The sequence below is a fragment of the Cupressus sempervirens genome, chromosome 6 (assembly GCF_028749045.1).
Source record: "Cupressus sempervirens isolate cs-2001-9-10 chromosome 6, ASM2874904v1, whole genome shotgun sequence".
Classification (NCBI taxonomy): Eukaryota; Viridiplantae; Streptophyta; class Pinopsida; order Cupressales; family Cupressaceae; genus Cupressus; species Cupressus sempervirens.
This window is the reverse complement of record NC_143123.1, coordinates 289141359-289160105: the sequence shown is the minus strand read 5'-3', so window position 1 is coordinate 289160105 and position 18747 is coordinate 289141359. Positions and strand designations below refer to the sequence as shown.

General features: G+C 37.3%; 1 protein-coding gene across 2 annotated transcripts in view; it reads right to left on the bottom strand.

Moving 5' to 3' along the window:
• Nucleotides 1–18747, bottom strand: part of LOC149552347 (Transducin/WD40 repeat-like superfamily protein) — a 94456-nt gene that overhangs the window by 26293 nt on the left and 49416 nt on the right. For both annotated transcript variants that reach the window (XM_089787882.1, XM_089787883.1), the window contains 3 exons: nt 15556–16044; nt 15042–15263; nt 14862–14946 (listed from right to left, as the gene is read on the bottom strand). In XM_089787882.1, coding sequence (XP_089644008.1) covers nt 14862–14946; nt 15042–15263; nt 15556–16044 — 796 coding nt within the window. The remainder of the gene's footprint in view (nt 1–14861; nt 14947–15041; nt 15264–15555; nt 16045–18747) is intronic.

Here is an 18747-nt window from a genome sequence, read left to right as displayed (position 1 = left end):
AAAGATCTGGAACTCAATTTCAAAGATTTGGCACAGCTGAAGCAAACTGGATCGATTGACCAGTACATTGCGGACTTTCAGAAACTCTCTATTTTGGTCACCGACATTTCTGAAAGAAGATGGATAGTGCTCTTCATGGACGGAAAGACACAACCACTAAAAGGTTGGGTAAAAGGGTTCAATCCTGCCACCCTGTCGGAGGCTATTAATAAGGCACGAAGTACGGCATCATCCTCTCAAGGTTACTTACATTCCAAACTGCCGGTGTTTCCAAGGGACAAAGATCATAAACCTCTGCCGAGGAAGCCATCGTTGGACAAAGCTACCAAACAGGAGCTCCGAAGGAAGAAACTATGTTTCAACTGCAAGGGACCATGGGAACCTGGGCAAAGATGCCTCGAGAAAGGAAAAATCCACAATATTGAGGTTGTGTCCGATGTTGAGGACGAATAGGAAGACATACCCTCCAACAATAACCAACCCCACAAGGACACGAAAATGGTTAGTTTGAACCGTACAGAAAGAATTGCAGCATTGGTACGGCATAGAGGATCATGCTAGCCAGTAGCTCGAGGTGCACAGTGTTTCGTGTATAGGGAACCCTTCAAGGACAAAGGGTTATGGTGATGCTCGATAGCGGAGCCACTCTAAACTTCATAAACTCATCTTTGGTGAAACAAAGAGGTCTACCTACAGAGACGCGCGCAAGTGTTCAGGTCAAGGTTGCTTGAGGGACTCTCATGCTCTCCACACACCTTGTTCCTCATCTAAGTATCATAATGGCTAATCACATGGTGACAGAGGATTTCTTCATAATGGACCTAGATGATACGAAGGTTATTCTAGGCATATAGTGGATGGAGACACTTAATGAATACACTCAGAGCTTCAAACGAATGGACTTCACTTTTCTTGTCGATGGCAAGAAGGTTGTTCTCCGCGGAATGGCCAATGAGGGACCGAAGAAAGTTTCAGCACATCGAATGAAGGCAATTTTTTGGCGTGATAACATTGATTGGGCTACACACTGTTTTGTCTCGGCAGAACCCATAAAAGGACAACGGACACCTCCCCAGGATGACGATCTTTAGAATATCCTGAGTGCCCATGATGAAGTTTTTATGGACATTACTCTAGGCATACCTCCCCATCATGGGTTTCAACATACCATCAAGTTGGAAGCAGGCACCAAACTAGTCATAACCACACCCTATCGCCACCCTAAGAAATTCAAAGATGAGATAAAAGACGATTCAAGAACTGCTTGAGAAAGGATGGATCCGTCCTAGTTCCAGCCCTTTTGCATCATCAGTGGTATTGGTTAAAAAGGACGGAACGATGCACATGTGTGTGGACTACCATGCATTGAACAAAAAGATGAAAAAAATAGATATCCTATTCCAAGGATCGATGAGTTGCTGGATTAATTACATGGTGCGGTTTATTTTTTGAAAATAGATCTTCGTTCCGAATACCATCAAATCCGCATGAGGGAAGAAGACGTAGAAAAGACAATCTTTCGTTGTCACTACGGGCATTATGAGTTCCTGGTCATGCTGTTCGGATTAACAAATGTGCTCGCTACATTCTAGTCATGCATTAATCACATCTTCAACAAACAATTGCGTAAGTATTTATTGGTATTCTTTGATGATATTCATATTTATAGTAAGACATGGGAAGAGTCCCTGAAGCATCTGGATGAAGTACCAAGGATCATGAAGGATCAATCCTTGTTTACCAAGTGATCCAAGTGTGAATTCGGTATGACAAAAATATTGTGCCTAGGGCACATTGTCAATAAATATGGATTTCAGGTTCATCAGGAGAAAATTCAGGCTATCCTTGATTGGCCTCCACCAAAATCACTCTCTAACTTGCAAGGGTTTTTCAGACTGTGCAGTTATTACCGAAGGTTTGTAAAAGGATTCTCTCAGCTCAGCGCTCCATTAATAGATCTGACAAGAAAGGGCTCCTTCCGGTGGAATGAAAAGGTGCAACTCACTTTTGATAAGTTGAAAGAAGTAATGAGCACTTGTCCAGTACTCGCCTTACCTGACTTAACTCAACCTTTCATTCTGGAGTGTGACACATTCGGAGAAGGCATTGGTGCGGTACTAATGAAAGATAGACACCCCATAGCCTATGAGAGTCAGAAGCTTACACAAACCAAGCACTTATATTCCATTTATGACAAAGAGATGTTGGTCATTGTACATGCACTAACCAAGTTTTCGCAGTATCTGGTGGGTGCCAAGTTTGTCGTCCGTACTGATCATAATAGCTTGAGATATTTCCTAGAGCAACGGGACTTGAACGAAAGACAACAAAAATGGTTAAGCAAGGTTCAGGCTATTAATTTTGACATTGAATATGTAAAGGGAAAGAACAATGTGGTTGCAGATGCTTTGTCCAAGAAACCCACTAGTTGCTTACTAACACATATTTCAACAAACTGGAAAGCACATTTGCTGGTAGAATATTCCAAAAACACATTTGCCTATGATATAATGGATGGCAACACTCAGGATGATCGGTACAAGGTGGTAAATGACATCATTTACTATAAGAATCAGATATACTTTGTAATGTTTCCTTTTGGGACATTGAAAATATTGGAGTCTTATTCTATATAATATTAAAATTGACTCTGAGAAATAGACTCAAAATATTAAAAGGTCGATTTAATGTTATACAAAAGACAAAAGGTCAAGGAGGAACAAGACGAAATGCTTTAAGGAAGTTGAAGAGCCACAAGGGAATAAGACAAAAGCCAGAGAGGAGCCAAAGAGTTTTGGTTTATGTATTAAAAGGGGAAAGAGGATCATTATTGTGCATGCTTGATTTTATTATTCAGTTCAGTTTTTTCTCTTGTGAGAGTCTTAGCTATTTGGAGGACGTAGCCCCTCATGCTAGCAGACAGTGGACGCAAACCCATTGTCTCAGAAAACATCAATTCAAGTGTTTCATTCGCACTTATAGGTTCTTATTCTAGCATTCCAATCTCACTGTTAAATATGTATTTAGGATTGGGCTTTTGTATTGGTTATTGTATTGCTGTTGTATCATGCAATAACATATTTGCGGAGTTGTATAGAAGTTTCTGATTTTAACATTATAAGTCTGTAATGCATTTCTATATGCCTGAAATCTTGAGTATTATTCTGAAAGGAACTGGTTATTAATTTGTGAAGAATCTTCTGGTTTAAACATCGTATTGTACTCCATTTGCCTATATCTGAGTTTGAATATTATAATTAAGAAAGAGCTGGTTAAACATCTATCGTTTATTGTACTGGATTCGTTTGTGCTGGAAATATCCGGTTAAGGATATTATAGTGGTATCAGAGCCTCGAACCTACCATCCTATCGAGTATAAGCAGAGGGTTAAAAGGGTTTTATCAAAAAATTTCCCCAGTCTTTTCTCCTAGCAGATGGAGAGATTTCTGGAATAACAGAAGTACAGGGTCATGATCTCACGTTGCATGTTCTATATCATCTTTACGAACAAATTATTTTCCCAACCAAAGGATCTCCTTTCATCTAAAGTTGCTTCAACAGTTTATGAAAGGTTTCTTCTTGCTGTGGCTCAAGCTCTGCAGGATTCTCTGCCACCTTTTGACAAATCGTTGAGCAAGTTGTTGGGTGAAGCACCTTTTCTACCTGAATCGGCTTTGACGTTACTAGAAGGCCTCTCTAATCCAGATACATCCTATCATCATGGAAAGGAAGTGGTTAATTGGGATCGGGTTACCCAAGGACTAGGTGTTGTTTGGAGCCTAATTTTACTATGACCACTCACAAGGAAGGCCTGCTTAAATATTGTGTTGCAGTGTGCAGTACATGATCCAAACGAAGTACGTGCAAAGGCTATATGTCTGATAGCTAATAAGCTTTATCCTCTTGACTACATTTCACAAAATATTGAACAATTCGCGACAAAGATGCTGCTATCTGTAGTTGATGTTCAACAACCTTCAGATGGCACGCATGATTCTTCAGCAAGCGATGAAACTTGTTTTAGAATAAATAAGGAAACTGCACAAATGAAAATTCCAAATGGAGAAGAATCTGTAACAGAAGCAAAAGGGTTTTGAGCACAGTTTGACTTCAGACCTTGGATATTGGCCCTATGTTACATCCCAATTTTCGACCTAATTTAAAATATAGCCGTTGAGGTTCACATGAAGTCAACTGGCAATTTAATCTTGCAAAATGGTAAGATAGTCATTATAATTTCAAGTGAAGATAACATGCTAGTTGATCATTTATCACGAATTCATGGAATTGAAAAAATGGTTAACCGTTATGATTATTTATAATTAAATAATTTATTATGATAATATAATTTAACTACGAAGAATTTCCTTGTAGGAAGCACGTCGAAGGGGTGGAAGCATAGTCAGAAAAGAATTAGGCAGGAGCATCACCATCACTGGGCAAATGAGTTGAGGACCTAGCGACTTGAAAACAGGATACATCTATGAGAACCATATGAGCTATTTAAATAAATAATTTGAGAAACATAATATGATCTTTTACCATATTATTATAATAGATATATCTATATACGTACATATAAATATAAGAATGAAATGACACCATTATATTATAATAATTTAATAAAATGATGTCGCCTCATTAATATATTCACATATACATTTATATATATATATATATATATATATATATATATATATATATATATATATATATATATATATATTTAAGATATAATAATATATTCGAATTATAATCTTCCAACTCTATTTGTTTCCATTTTAATATTCTTTGTTTTTAACCGATTAACACTTGGCAAGATAAATTGATTTTTGAATGGTTTTAAATCTTTAATTAACCGATGGAAGCCGAGAAGCCACGGCTAGTACTTTAAGAAGACATCGTGATGGGAGTCGGATATGACTGTCCCTGGCCTTCCATCTTTTCTGCTACCGTTTTTCCAAATACCCCGTTTTGCATACGTTGAGTTCCATGTTATCATAGTATTTCTCTTTCATATCCACCAGCACCTTGCAATTGCTGAATCAAGCATTGATCAAATTTGAGTGATATAACTAAGTCGAACAAGAGTCTCGGTTAGAGGACGAGAGGGTGCCAATTTCAAGTCAAATCTTTATTCGCTTATATACCAGGTTATGAAATGTTTTCCCACAAATTTATTACCTTCATTTTTCCAGAATGTAAGACCGACTATAGCCGGCTAGGCATAGAAATCCAATATTAAGACTGAGATTATCATATGTTACATAACCGACAGAAGCCAAGAAGGCACGGCCTTCCTTTTAATTTAAACGTGAATGGAGTCCGGCACCTTTCCTTATATATTTGTCAACCTTGTCGTATTAAGGCATTCAACTTAGCATCCGCATTACCATCAACCTTCCTTTATCACTATGAACTTATTAACCTCTCTAGCATTCAAATCCACAAAAGCCATGAGCCAAGGTTTCATTTTATACTACCAGTCTAAGCATCCAATACAATAGCAATTCTATCGTAAGAACCCAACTTGGAGGGATCTGCATTTGGGACGTTTGCAATTAAAGGAGGATAGATTCCAAATTTGGGTTGCAAGGATTCTAGTATATCCAATGATACATCAGGTCATGTTATGACATTACCATATTATTTTATTACTTTCCAAAACAGCCAGTTGGGCATCTAAGATATTTATCATTTCAGATTTTTTTTCAAGAATCAATATGAGATGCTACTTATTCAATATCCTTATTATCACTCCTTTTTCCTTAAACTTTCATAATAAATTAGATACAACCCTTATGGAAGCATATTTCCAAATGCATTAAAGTCTGGAATGAAATATACTATCCAATGATATTTTTCAAATAGTCTGAAGAACATAATCTTCTGGTCACAATCGTGATAAGCATACTAAGCAGCGAATCTATGCATAGAGCGGATTGCAACAAGTTTCAATATTTATCATGATGATATCTTGTTTGATATCTTGTTTGAATTTCCAGATTGAACTTCTTTAAATTAGTCTTGTTCATGGCAGGTGATAACCAAGTAACCACAATATGGATCCTTATGCCAATGGATATTAAAATTAAAAAATCAATTCTGAAATCTTTAAAGAATATAATCTCTTAAATCACAGATTGTGATAAGCTGGAATATATGTTAATTATGAAACAGTTGAGAATCAACAGAAAGAACCGGTTGTTCTGAGAATTCCGAACACTTGGAGCCAAAGAAATGGGTGATGAGATGAGAGAAAGGAATCTGCAATAACATGAAACAGAATCAGATATGGCATAACAATGTTTATCATTTTTAGTTTGAATTATTTAATAGTTCATGTATGATCCTGTTAATTGTATCCTCCTGCTGTCAAGTCGAATTGTGTGTTTAGATACCAGGATGCTCAGAGGATGATAAGATGATCCCTGTCTATTCCGGGTAGGGAGGGCCTTTCTCGTTAGAGATTGCGTGGGGATAAGTTTTGGTCCGAGGTTGGGTGGTTAAGCCCCTGACAATGTTTCACCTCTCCCAAAGTTGTCGAATGTACAACAGACAAAGATAAGCTATACATTCAATTGTTTGTCGAAAACAAGCATTATCACTTTTATGATGTATATGCAAGAAGGTAAGATTAATTGAGTTATTTCATCATTACAGTTATTTTACACTTAGATGCGAGAGATAGATTTATGAATTGTCTTTCATTTATATGAATATATAATAAGAGCATATCTTCTAATCTTATGTCATTGCCACAGTTAAGCAATCGAAAGGAAAGGAATGATACAGTATTATATGGAGCCCTAATTAATTCAGTGGTATCTAGAGCCCTAAATGATACAATGGTAATTGAAGCCCTAATTGATTCAGTGGTATTTGAAGCCCTAATTGATACAATGGTATCTAATGCCTTAAATGATCTAGTGGTAATTGAAGCCCTAAATGATCCAATGGTAATCGATGCCCTAATTGATACAGTGGTATGTGATGCCCTAATTTAATATAGTGGTATTTAATAGTAATCGACATTTAATTTTGATATAGAGGTTTTGGATGGTAGTCGTCATATGATATTGTTATAGTGGTATTTGTGGACTAACCTAGATGGTTGTAGAAGTATCCCTAGTTTGATTTCCATCTCAAATTCCATGGTATGTGGATTTCAATTTCTATAGTAAATACATTGATGGTGTTTTAAGTTCTTAGTTAAGAAATTTTGTCTAACTGATTTTAACTGTCAATCTCTTTCATATGAACAAAACTGATTTAACTGTCTTCCTATGAAAATGAAGTAATAATTGTATTTCTCGAGTATGTTAGTTGTTAACTAAAACCTGGGAAAACTGGATGTTACACCCTGAGTAATCGTCTTAGATTCTTATCTGCACATTGGAGTTAGAGAACATTAGCAAAGGACGTTTTTTTAATACAATCTACAACGGTAGTCTTTTGGAAATAAGTTGGAAGTGGAAATCAAAACGTCCAATATCAGCATTATCATCAGGGATACCAGTGATATTGGAACTGTAGTAGTTGGAAGTGGAAATCGAATCACCCCAATTATTTGAAGGAGATACGTGGCAAGAAACAGTTTTGCGTAATTTATTTGCGCGTAAACGGCATCCCTTCAGAATCCCCATTTGTCGTTACTTTTGGGGGATATAATAATTTCCAGCAGTTATAAAAGAGTACGCAGAGTAGTGCTTAAAATGTTATAGGTGGAGACTTGGGGCAGTTATGTGACTACGGCGACCTTGTAATTTTGTCATTTTCGTGAGACCAAATAGCGGAATCGACAAAGTGTTATAAGGGAGCATATTCACTTGCATATTTTGAGACTGCAACGGCTAATACAAATTGCAGATTACCACAGGCTGTGCAAGACCTTAAGGCTCGTGCTGCAAAATCTAAACCTGGCCATAATTCAAAGTCCACAAAAAAATTGTTGCTAGCAATACTGAGACGCCAGTGTTGTCCTCTGTTCATGCACAAATTCAGCCAGCATCATCTCTTCCTACCAATTTTTTTTTGAACCTGATGCCAAACGTCAGAATCACATATCACAGGAAGAGGCTAGTAATTCTACTACATCAGCAGTACAGGAAGGAAAGTGCCTTAAATTGAGATAAATTTTGCCTCGGGAAGATATGAGTCGTTTATTTTCTCTATGGTGCATTTTTATTGTGTGTGATTTCTCTTAGTTGGGTCAGCTGAAGATTACTAGAGTTCCAGCTTTTACAAATTCTCCACGTTGGCATCTTCTGTTTACTGTTACAATTGCAGTGAAGCGCTAGTGAAGGAACGAATATACGGTGAAACTCTTATCAGTTGGTGGTTTATATAGTAATACAGGATGGAGCATATTAGTCCTCACATGTCAGCTGGAGTCACATCTTGAATACAAAGAATCATATTATTGTCGCTCAGCCTCACTCATCAGATTAAACTTCACCAATTTGAATGGGATGTGCTTTGCAAGCAAACAAGGAAGGTTGAATATGCATAAATAATATCGATGACAAGAGTGGACCAAGAATTTCTATATTGTGTTGAACTTGAATTGCTACTCCTCAACTGCTTTAATTTCATGACTATATTCGACATAGCAACAGCAGACAGTGAGCATGTATCAGTTAAGGGTTTGGTCACACCTCTCAAGAAGCAACATCTAGTAAGTTCCATATAAGAAATTAAAGGGATAGTCTTCAGTGTTTGACTTCGAGAAATGATCTCAGTAATAATTGAACCTCTAGTGTATGAAGATGTTACAAAAAATGAGCAATCCACAAGGTGCTAGTCAATTCAATCTTTTCTACATTTGTTGCGACATTTCAAGGTGATTACTACAACAGAATTTATTAAGGGAATTTTCACTGGTCACCACCTGGGCTGGAATTCTATCACAAAATAGGTGTTTACATTGAGGTCACGTCTGCTAAGAGCAAGGAGTTGTATAGTAGTGGATTCCGTTCATTTTTTTAATATATATATATATGCTACAGCAGCGTTGTTAAAGTTCTCTGCACGTCAGTTATCTACCTTCATCCATCTGGATAATTTGGGAAAATATAGGGCTTGGATAAATTCAGGAAAGATACTATGAAGATACAAGTATAGATAGGCCAGCAAACTAAATCCAATATGAGAGCAGAAATAGTCGACATGTATAGAGGGCATAAAGAGCTTCCTATCGGAATTCAAAATGATTTATCATTCAGCGACTACATGGATTTTCTCTAGGGCAGCAAAATATGACGGATATGGCAAAAAGAGGGTATCTAGAGTTCGTCCAAGATCTCTTTGCAAACGAATAACACAAAGGGGTGTATGAAGAATTTCCGATAAACCAAGATTATCATTTGGATGGTCTTGAAATAGAAGAGCAGACAACTACCAATGATTTGCAGCCTTCTCACGATCACGTAGAAGATGTTACACAAGGTGTAGGTTTCTTCGTCGATGACGTGGAGGTGAGCTTAGTCAAGTAGAATAATGAAGTAGATTGCACACAAGGTAATAACAATTTGGGACCTTGGTATCATGAACCATATATACATGATACTCAGACCATGAAATTAGAGGAACAACCTAAGATGACACTGCAAGACAATGAACAGTTTCAGCAAGGAGATAATTAAATACATGCCTTACAGAATCAACTGAAGGTTAGTAAAGACATGGTGGTGGCATCCTTGATGCAGTATGACCGTACCCACAAGTTGGTTGAGGAGCTCTACAAGAAGGTCCCAAGGGAAGGAGAAGGTGACTGGCTTGTGGCCGATTTACAGAAGATCAAAACAGCCCTCGAGACTATGAAATCAAATTACTTATATTTGTTGTCTGACAGGGATGATATTCTTAAGGTTGTTGAGATTTATGCAACACAATCAAATAGGGAAAAGGAGGAGACTTGAGAATCTCAACAGATCGCTCAAGTATGTTCAGGAGGCACTAAGTGAAACTCAATTTTCTCTACAAGGAGCAAAAAATCAAATCAAGCTCATGGAACAATCTCGGGAACATGAGAATAGAATGAAGCAAGAGTTCTTCCAAGAAGTTATCGACGAACTTGAGAGCATTCAGTAGATGCATGATATGGATAGCTGCCCCAAACGATCAAGTAGCAAAACTTTAGAACACTTTCAGCTTGTTGACAAACCTTTGTTTGAAGTTGATGATTAGACGTCCGACAATCCTCTTTCTGTGTTAAATGAGGGATCATCTCTTGTTTGCCATGATGAGGAAGAGTTTGATTTCAGACTTTGGGATCCTAGCAGTGAATCCAAATCTCAGCATGTGAATGATGAATCAACTTCTATTGCTTATCATTTGATAAGCCCCAACATATTTTCTGACTTCACCCCATTCGGGAGTTGGCCAATTTACAGAAGGTCAAAACAGCCCTCAAGACTATGAAATCAGATTACTTATATCTCTTGCCCAATAAAGATGATATTCTTAAGGTTGCTGAGATTTATGCAGCACAATCAAATAGGGAAAAGGAGGAGATTGAGGATCTCAACAAGTTGCTCAAATATGTTTGGGAGGCACTGAGTGAAACTCAATTTTTCTACAAGGAGCAAAAAATCAAATCAAGCTCATGGAACACTATCGGGAACATGAAAATAAAATGAAGTAGGAGTTCTTCCAAGAAGTCATTGACGAACTTGAGAGCATTCAGCAAATGTATGACTTGGATAGCTGCCCCAAACGGTTAAGTAACAAAACTTCTAAACACATTCAGCTTGTTGACAACCCTTGTTTGAAGCTATTGATGATTGGACGTCCGACAATCCTCTTTTTGTGTTAAATGAGGGATCATCTCTTGTTTGCCATGAAGAGGAAGAGTTTGATTTCAAACTTCGGGAACCTAGCTTAGATCCTAGCAATGAATCTGGATCTCAGCATGAGAATGATGAACCAACTTCTGTTGCTTATCATTTGATCAGCCCCAACATATTTTCCGACTTCACCCCATTCGGGAGTTGGGTGAGTTATCTTCATCAGCCTCTGAACAGTTCTTAGTGGAGTATTTATGTAAGGGTTGTGGTTAGATTCTTAGCATCTTTCATATTCGTAGCACCTATGCGCTCGGGAATTCTCCAAGTTTATGCCGATAGCATGAATTTTGATGTCCATGGGATGGTGGTTACAGCTTTTGGGCAGCTTATTTCTTACATCATCCATTTAGGTCAAGTCTTCACATTCTATTGGATTATACATGGACCCTGGATATATTTCTATCTCATTATAGCAACAAGACAGTGTAACAAGGTTTGGGATCCAAGTGTTGGCAAATTGTATCTATGGTTGGACAATGATTTTATTGTGGTCCTTTTCAGTTTGAGCTTGAATTTGGTGATGATCAGTGTTGATCAATTTACAAGAGCTGAGTTTTTTAAGAGAATTATATGGGATCCAGGAATCCGGTTGAGAGATAGATTGCAGAGAGTCATCTGGCTTTGCAATGTGGCCGGAATTGTTTTCAGTTTGGACTACAGGGCTGCCTGCAGACTCGTATGGGATCCTAGTACTAATTGCTTAGGGATAAGTAATCTTAAGGAGGGGAGATTTGTAATGTTCCCTTTTGGGACATTGGAAATATTGAAGTCTTATTCTATATAATATTAAAATTGACTCTGAGAAATAGACTCAAAATATTAAAAGGTCGATTAATGTTATACAAAAGACAAAGGGTCAAGGAGGAACAAGATGAAATGCTTTAAGGAAGTTGAACAAACACAAGGGAATAAGACGAAAGCCAGAGAGGAGCCAACGAGTTTTAGTTTATGTATTAAAAGGGGAAAGAGGCTCATTGTTGTGCATGCTTGATTTTAGTAGTCAGTTCAATTTTCTCTCTTATGAGAATCTCAAAAAGCTTCAGCTTCCAACTAGTTGGAGGACGTAGCCCCTCATGCTAGCAGACAGTGGACGCAAACCCATTGTCCCGAGAAACATCAGTTCAGGTGTTTCATTCGTGCTTACAGACGTCTTAGGGAGATTCCTCAAAACTTACAGACGTTTTAGAGAGAGGTTTTCATGGAAAGGTCTTAAAGGAGATGTATTATAGTGTGTAAGAGAATGTGCGGTCAGCAAAACAAATCCGAACATACTCTACCCGTTTGGTTACTACAACCTCTGCTATTCTAGAACAAAAGTGGGAAAGCATCTCGATGGACTTCATTATTGGACTTCCCAAGGTGAATGGGAAGGATTGTATCTTTGTGGTGGCATACAGAATGACGAAGTACGCATATTTCTTCGCCAACCCTCAGATTTTCAAGCCGCACAGGTAGCCGATTTGTTTTTCAAAGAAATCTTTCATCTACACGAGTTACCCCTAAACATTGTTAGTGATCGGGATGGACGATTTATCAGTATCTTCTAGACAGGACTATTTTGGTTGGCGAGAACAGAATTGTCGCCAAGTAATAGTTATCACCCTCAGACAGACAGGCAAATGAAGATTGTGAACAAGTGGCCTGAAGACTACCTTCGAAACTACATTTCATCACAACAACGGGCATGGGTCAAATGGATGCACCTAGGGGAATATTGTTACAATACCACTTACCACATGTCCATCTGGATGGCACCGTTCAAAGCACTATATAGGTACGAACCCCTTTTCCTTCATCAATACAGTTTTGGGTGACAGTCGCACACCAAGGGCGAGGATTGGCTTCCAGAGGGAGAGGACATCCTGAGATGCTTGAAGGAAAACTTACAACACACGCAGAATCAACAAAAGATGTACGCGGACAAACAGCGAACCGAAATAAGCTTCGAAGTGGAAGACTTGGTCCATCTCAAACTTCAACCATACTGGCAATCCTCACTAAAGGAAACAGGAAAAGAAAAACTGAAAGCACAATTCTACGACCCTTATCGAATAATTTGCAGCACAGGTGAAGTTGCCTATGAGCTGGAACTTCCGGAGGGGAGCCGTATTCATAATGTTTTTCATGTCTCTTGCCTAAAGAAAGTTGTGCGACAAAATGTCACGATAGTTGCAGGCCTTCCGCCACTCAATGAAGAAGGGAAGCTCATATTGGAACCGGCCCAGATCATTGAAGTAAGTGAAAAGACCCTGCAGAATCGCACAATGAAGGAATATTTGGTACGCTGGTGACACTTGCCATTGGACAACGCGACGTGAGAGGGCGAGCACATTCTACAGCATCCGGTGTTGCATTTGTTAAGGACAAGCAAAATTGGGACGAGAGGACTATAATGTTCTCGTCATAAAATAAATTATTAATCAAACTATTGTCAATAGGCCAATTGATTTAGTATATCTCGGACCCATTTTTATTTTGTTTCTGTAGGTATGTGTAGCCGTCGGCTACCTTTATACACCCTCGGAAAGTTTTCATGATAGGTATTTAAGCACAGCTTATAGGTAGTCGTTAGGTATGCATTCTGAATTATTTCTTTGTATTGCGAATTCCCGTTGGGATTCTCTGTTGTTCTTCATTTCAGAAGTGAAAGAGCTTCCCTATTTGGCTATTACCAGTTTCGGTGGGATTCAATCGTCACCCTATTCCATCACCTGTAATACTTTGCTCAAATCTGACAAATCAGAGCACCATCTTTTGACAAATATTAATTGTAGGATATTCTTGTTCAAGTCTCCGTTACCGCACATAGTGCAACTTTTGTATTGCCACGTTACCCACCCATACGGCCTCAGAGTTCATCTGTACTGCCCTCAATCCTACCGTACGACCTCCATATACATATCGTACAGCATCCATATATATACCGTACGGCTTCATTTTTGTCTCCCGTTTAGCTGTCATACCCTTACTGTACAGCTTCAACCCTGACAGTACACCATCCTCTTCTTACCATACGATCACTGTAGTCTTGCCAGTCTACCGCATGGACGGAATTCTACCTGCTGGTGACTTACCATCAGGCCATATGGCCAGTCCCTTTGCTCCTTCCATAGCCATTTCAGCAATTCCACAGAAATACTTAGATAAGAACATCACTGAACATCATCCTTTAAAGTGCAGAATTGAGCTTTTGTAGCCTACACATTCTTGAATCCTATATTTCCAAAATTATAAGACATGAGCCAATTTGCAGTCCTCTGGTGCATTGCAGCGAATGTACAAACAGCTCAATAAACCCCCCAATAAAACAGAGACTAATTCCAAAGGATCACTCAAATGCAAAAGGACTGAAGACTTGGAGTTATATATCTGCTACATCATAAGATTTGAAGCTTAAATGCACACACCCATTTGACTTTTTGGGTTACTTTTTCTTTTCGTAGTTTTCAACCTAAGCCACTGATCCTCACAGCGTAGATGCTCTAATCAAGAAAGGGTTATCCTTGAACTAAGCTCTGCAAAAAAAAATATCCTTCTCTATCTCGCTGGTCAATGCTGATTCAAAAGTTCAAGAAATTCCTTTTGGTATTACAGGCCACCTATTCAGTACCTGAATGTTATCCTCTGAATTGTATACTAAGAGAAGCCATTTTGTTATATACAAAGCTGGGAGACAAATGAAATTTTCCAAGAGAGCAAAGGATATTCTAACCAATTTATGAAGCCAATATTGTAGAGCTTGGAGTTTTTAAACAAGGTATCTCAATAACAGGCAACCAAACAACTGAGAAATCTCATACAAGTGGATCTTGGTAAATGGTATCTACTGTTATTAAATCAATCTACACACATTAACAAATAAACCATAAATATAGTGGCCCATGTCTTAAGGGTAAAAATTGTTTCTCGCTGTTTTTATTCAAGCAATCTTGAATTTAATATTAGTTTGAGATATAGTAAAGAAAACAAAGGAACCCAACCTACAAATTGCTCTGTAAATCAAGCTAGTCTCACCAGGCTTGCCATTTTGGACATCATGAGGACCATCATCATTCAAGCAAAGGCCTGACATATTAAGCTGCCACGGTTCTTCTACTTCCTGGATAGCATTCAAAAACAACATTTACAACTTTGAAGAAAATTAAGATTTACAAATGTTTGAGTAGTTGGCTCTCGCCTGTTCTTGTTACTAACCTTGAAAACAACCGCACTGGAAGGACCACGAACAATGTTATTATGCAGAAATTCTGCAAAAGGTTTCCAGGTGAGGTGGTTCAAGGTCCGTAGCATCTGATCATAACTACCAACTGCCAAAAACTGGCCACATGGTGACCATGCAATGGTCTTCACACCTAATCCACTTTCATAAGCTTGATATTTAAATAGACACCGTCCATCTGGAGAGTAAATAAGAACCTGAGATGAGGAAACACAACCAAGACATCATTATTATTACAATAACTAGGATCACTATTAGCTTCATAATCTAAGAAGGAATCATATGCATTAATTGAAACAAGAAGAAATTTAACATTTTACTTGAACAACTTGCCCTTCAATATTATTATGCAATTCTTCAAAAACACAATTCAGGCTAGCTCAAACTATATAAAGCATATCAGTTATAAAAAAAATTTTGTATCCACTTCCAAACAAATTAGGTTCATAACAACTCAAACAATAGATTTGAATGTTTTAAGCATATAACCTTGTACTCCAATGGGGAGTCCCAAATGACAATTGCACTGTCATTTGGTGACCATTCCACATCTGCAAGATCTACTGTGTCAACAGAGAACGTCTCCATAACCTCCCACGTATGACAGGATAAAAGATTCACATAGTCCTTGCAGTCCCGTCTTGTAGCAATAGCTGCAAATTTGCCATCCCGTGTGAATGAAACACCTTTGGATGGGTGTTTGGGCCACTGTACATGTACACATGCTGTGTTGACAAGAGACCACACTATTAGACGCAACTGAAAATCAGATGTTGTTATTATATGACGGCTGTCCGGACTCCATCGTGCGTTGGCAATTCCTGCAGGCCCCTCATCTATCTTGCAAGTCCATTCTGGTTGTGATATTGACCAGACTTGAACCATTGCTCTCTTATATAGACCACAGAGGATATACTCTGAATCAAGAGCCCACTCAATATGGCTAATCTTGTCCAAGCATGAATACAGCTGTACAACCTGCAATAGAAGGGCTGTGATATCAAAAGTTGCCTTTATATTCTTTCAAAATGAAGTTTTTGCTTGATAAAAATAACTAATATATATAAACCCAGTCAAAATCTTCTTAGCAGGACTTCCACCTTTTTCTGTGCCAGAAAAAAAAGAAAAAAAGACAGTATTTGCAATTATTCACTTACTTATAGCTGACAATGGAATCAATTTATTTGGCACTATGAATTATATATTACATGAGGCCTTGTAGAAACACCAACATATAAAATCTGAATATATAATACCCAAAATAGCAACCAACCACTTTCTGGAATCAGCAAACTCACATTTTGAAGTTTGATAATCATGAAACAATTGCTTTTTCCATAAAACTATTCCACTGACTATTGTGATGATAATACACTTTAATTGATTTATGGAATCTGAAACCATACAGGTTTGTGCCAACTAGTTACTTCTAACGATAAAGCTGATAATAGACGATTGCTAACAAACCAAACACCAAACACACCGGGTGGACTATTGTAAATCCTGTTATAGATCAATTTCCTTGCACCTGTATATGCGCACCCAACATACATATGTCAAAAATGTAAGAAAGATTATTAGTAATCTAGTAATGTCGAGGAATAAAGAAGTAAAAAAGACTAAGATTACCATGGTGGCCGGCCATCAAAAAGCTGTATGTGGATGAGTATCCATCAACATTCACCGTTAGTAATTTGTAAGTCCAATCAACTCAATATACCCAATCATTCTCAAATAAGCAAGATATGGTCCAATAAAAAATTGCCAGACCCAAAGCTCTCAAATGTCCAAAATTGTAAAGGCAAATATTATCAAATGCCAATAAGCTGACAGGAAGGTCTTATACGTTTGTATATATCATTATAAAACAGATGAGAACAGGCATGCATCAAATAATATTAAATACTGATCATCTCCCCATGGGTCTTATGCACAGGTATATATCAACAAATGACCATAGGCTGACCTGTATTTATTAGTCATACCTGCCTATATTCAACAAAGGATCCAAAAATCGATTTTAAGGACGACTCACAAAGTGCCTCAGGCAATGAGGCCTAACTTGAAAGTCCATTAATTACTAAGGAGTGTAGATAGCATACATGTTAACTACAATTTACTTAATCCACAATTCAAAGATTTACATGCCTAATGTCCTAGTCTCTTAAATGTAGTAAGAGATTCAAAGTGGAGAGTTAATGAACCCTTTTCTCATATAAATCAATCAAGGCACATTCCTCTTTTGGGTTGTACCTGATTTTCCCAAGAAGAACCATTCCAACCATGGTACCAGATATGATATCGCAATTTATCGGGAGTCACTCGCACTCTCAATATAATTGCATATGTAATTGGTGCCGATTTTATGTTTATTGCGCAGCGATTTTAACCTCAAACAAACATGAAATAGGACAGTTTTCTGCTAAAAAACCTGGTCTAACAAAAAGACCAAGGCATGAATAGTTAAAATGAAAAGTGTAAAACCAACACGTGGCTTAGATTTTTTTCCATTTATTTGGTGAGCCACGACGGTGAGATCTGGACTTTGGTTGCAACTTATGATTTTTCAAATTCAACAGCTTTGTTTGCAAGTCTTTTACCACCAGTTCATCTGCGATTTTGCTGCAGTAATTCCATTCATTCTTTCAGGCTTTCAGCACTAGTTCAATCACAAAAAGCTTCAAACTTATATGTATTTATCCCTTTTAAATTTATTTGCAAGCCTTTTACCAGTTATAGTTTCTCTATTAATATTAAAATTAAAATCCTATATATTTATATATTTCAAATTTCAATAAATATAAATATAAATTTGTAAATTACTAAATAATAATACTAAAAACAATTATCATTTTAAATTTTATATTAAGATTTTTCATTTATATTATATTTTTTATTTTATTTTATTAAATGATTATAAATATTGTTTAAACTTTACAAAAATAAATTGAGTTATTTTGTTGGTCTTTATATTTTGATATCAGTTACTTCATAGAATTAGCTAATATTTGATCTCAGACAAGTTCAACTATTAGGTGACTGCCTTCTTTGAAAGTTTGATAAATTTTGATCTCTGTTAGTTTAAATTTGATCTCAGACTTAGAAAACTATTTGGTGACTCCCCTCTTTAAAAGCCTCATAAATTCTTATCATTGTTACTTCATAATAGATGTAACAAATATTTGATCCCGGAAATAGACAAATATTTGGTGACTGCCCTCCTTAATAGTTTGATAAATTTAGATCTTGTTTACTTCACTGACTCAGCTAATATTTGATCTCATACTTAGACAATCATTTGGTGACTGCTCTCTTTAAAAGCATGATAGATGTTAATATCAATTACTTCATAAGTTCATAGTTCGTATTCATAACTTCATGCTCATAGACTTGGCTAATATTTGATCTCAGACTTTATTAATATCCGATTCTTTATCATTGCAGACTTGTAATGCCAATAACTATAGAAAATGGGCGGTGTCAAAACGAGGGACAAATTATGGAAACATGGGACACTAGGAGCAAATCAAGGAGATGTGACTTGTATCCATTGCACTATATAGATGACTCGAGGCATGAGTCAGCTCAAATATCACCTTGCAAAGGTTGAATGCAATGATATTACACTGTGTGACAAATGTCCCGAAGAGACTATAAGGGAGGGTCTAGCAAGCCTTGAAG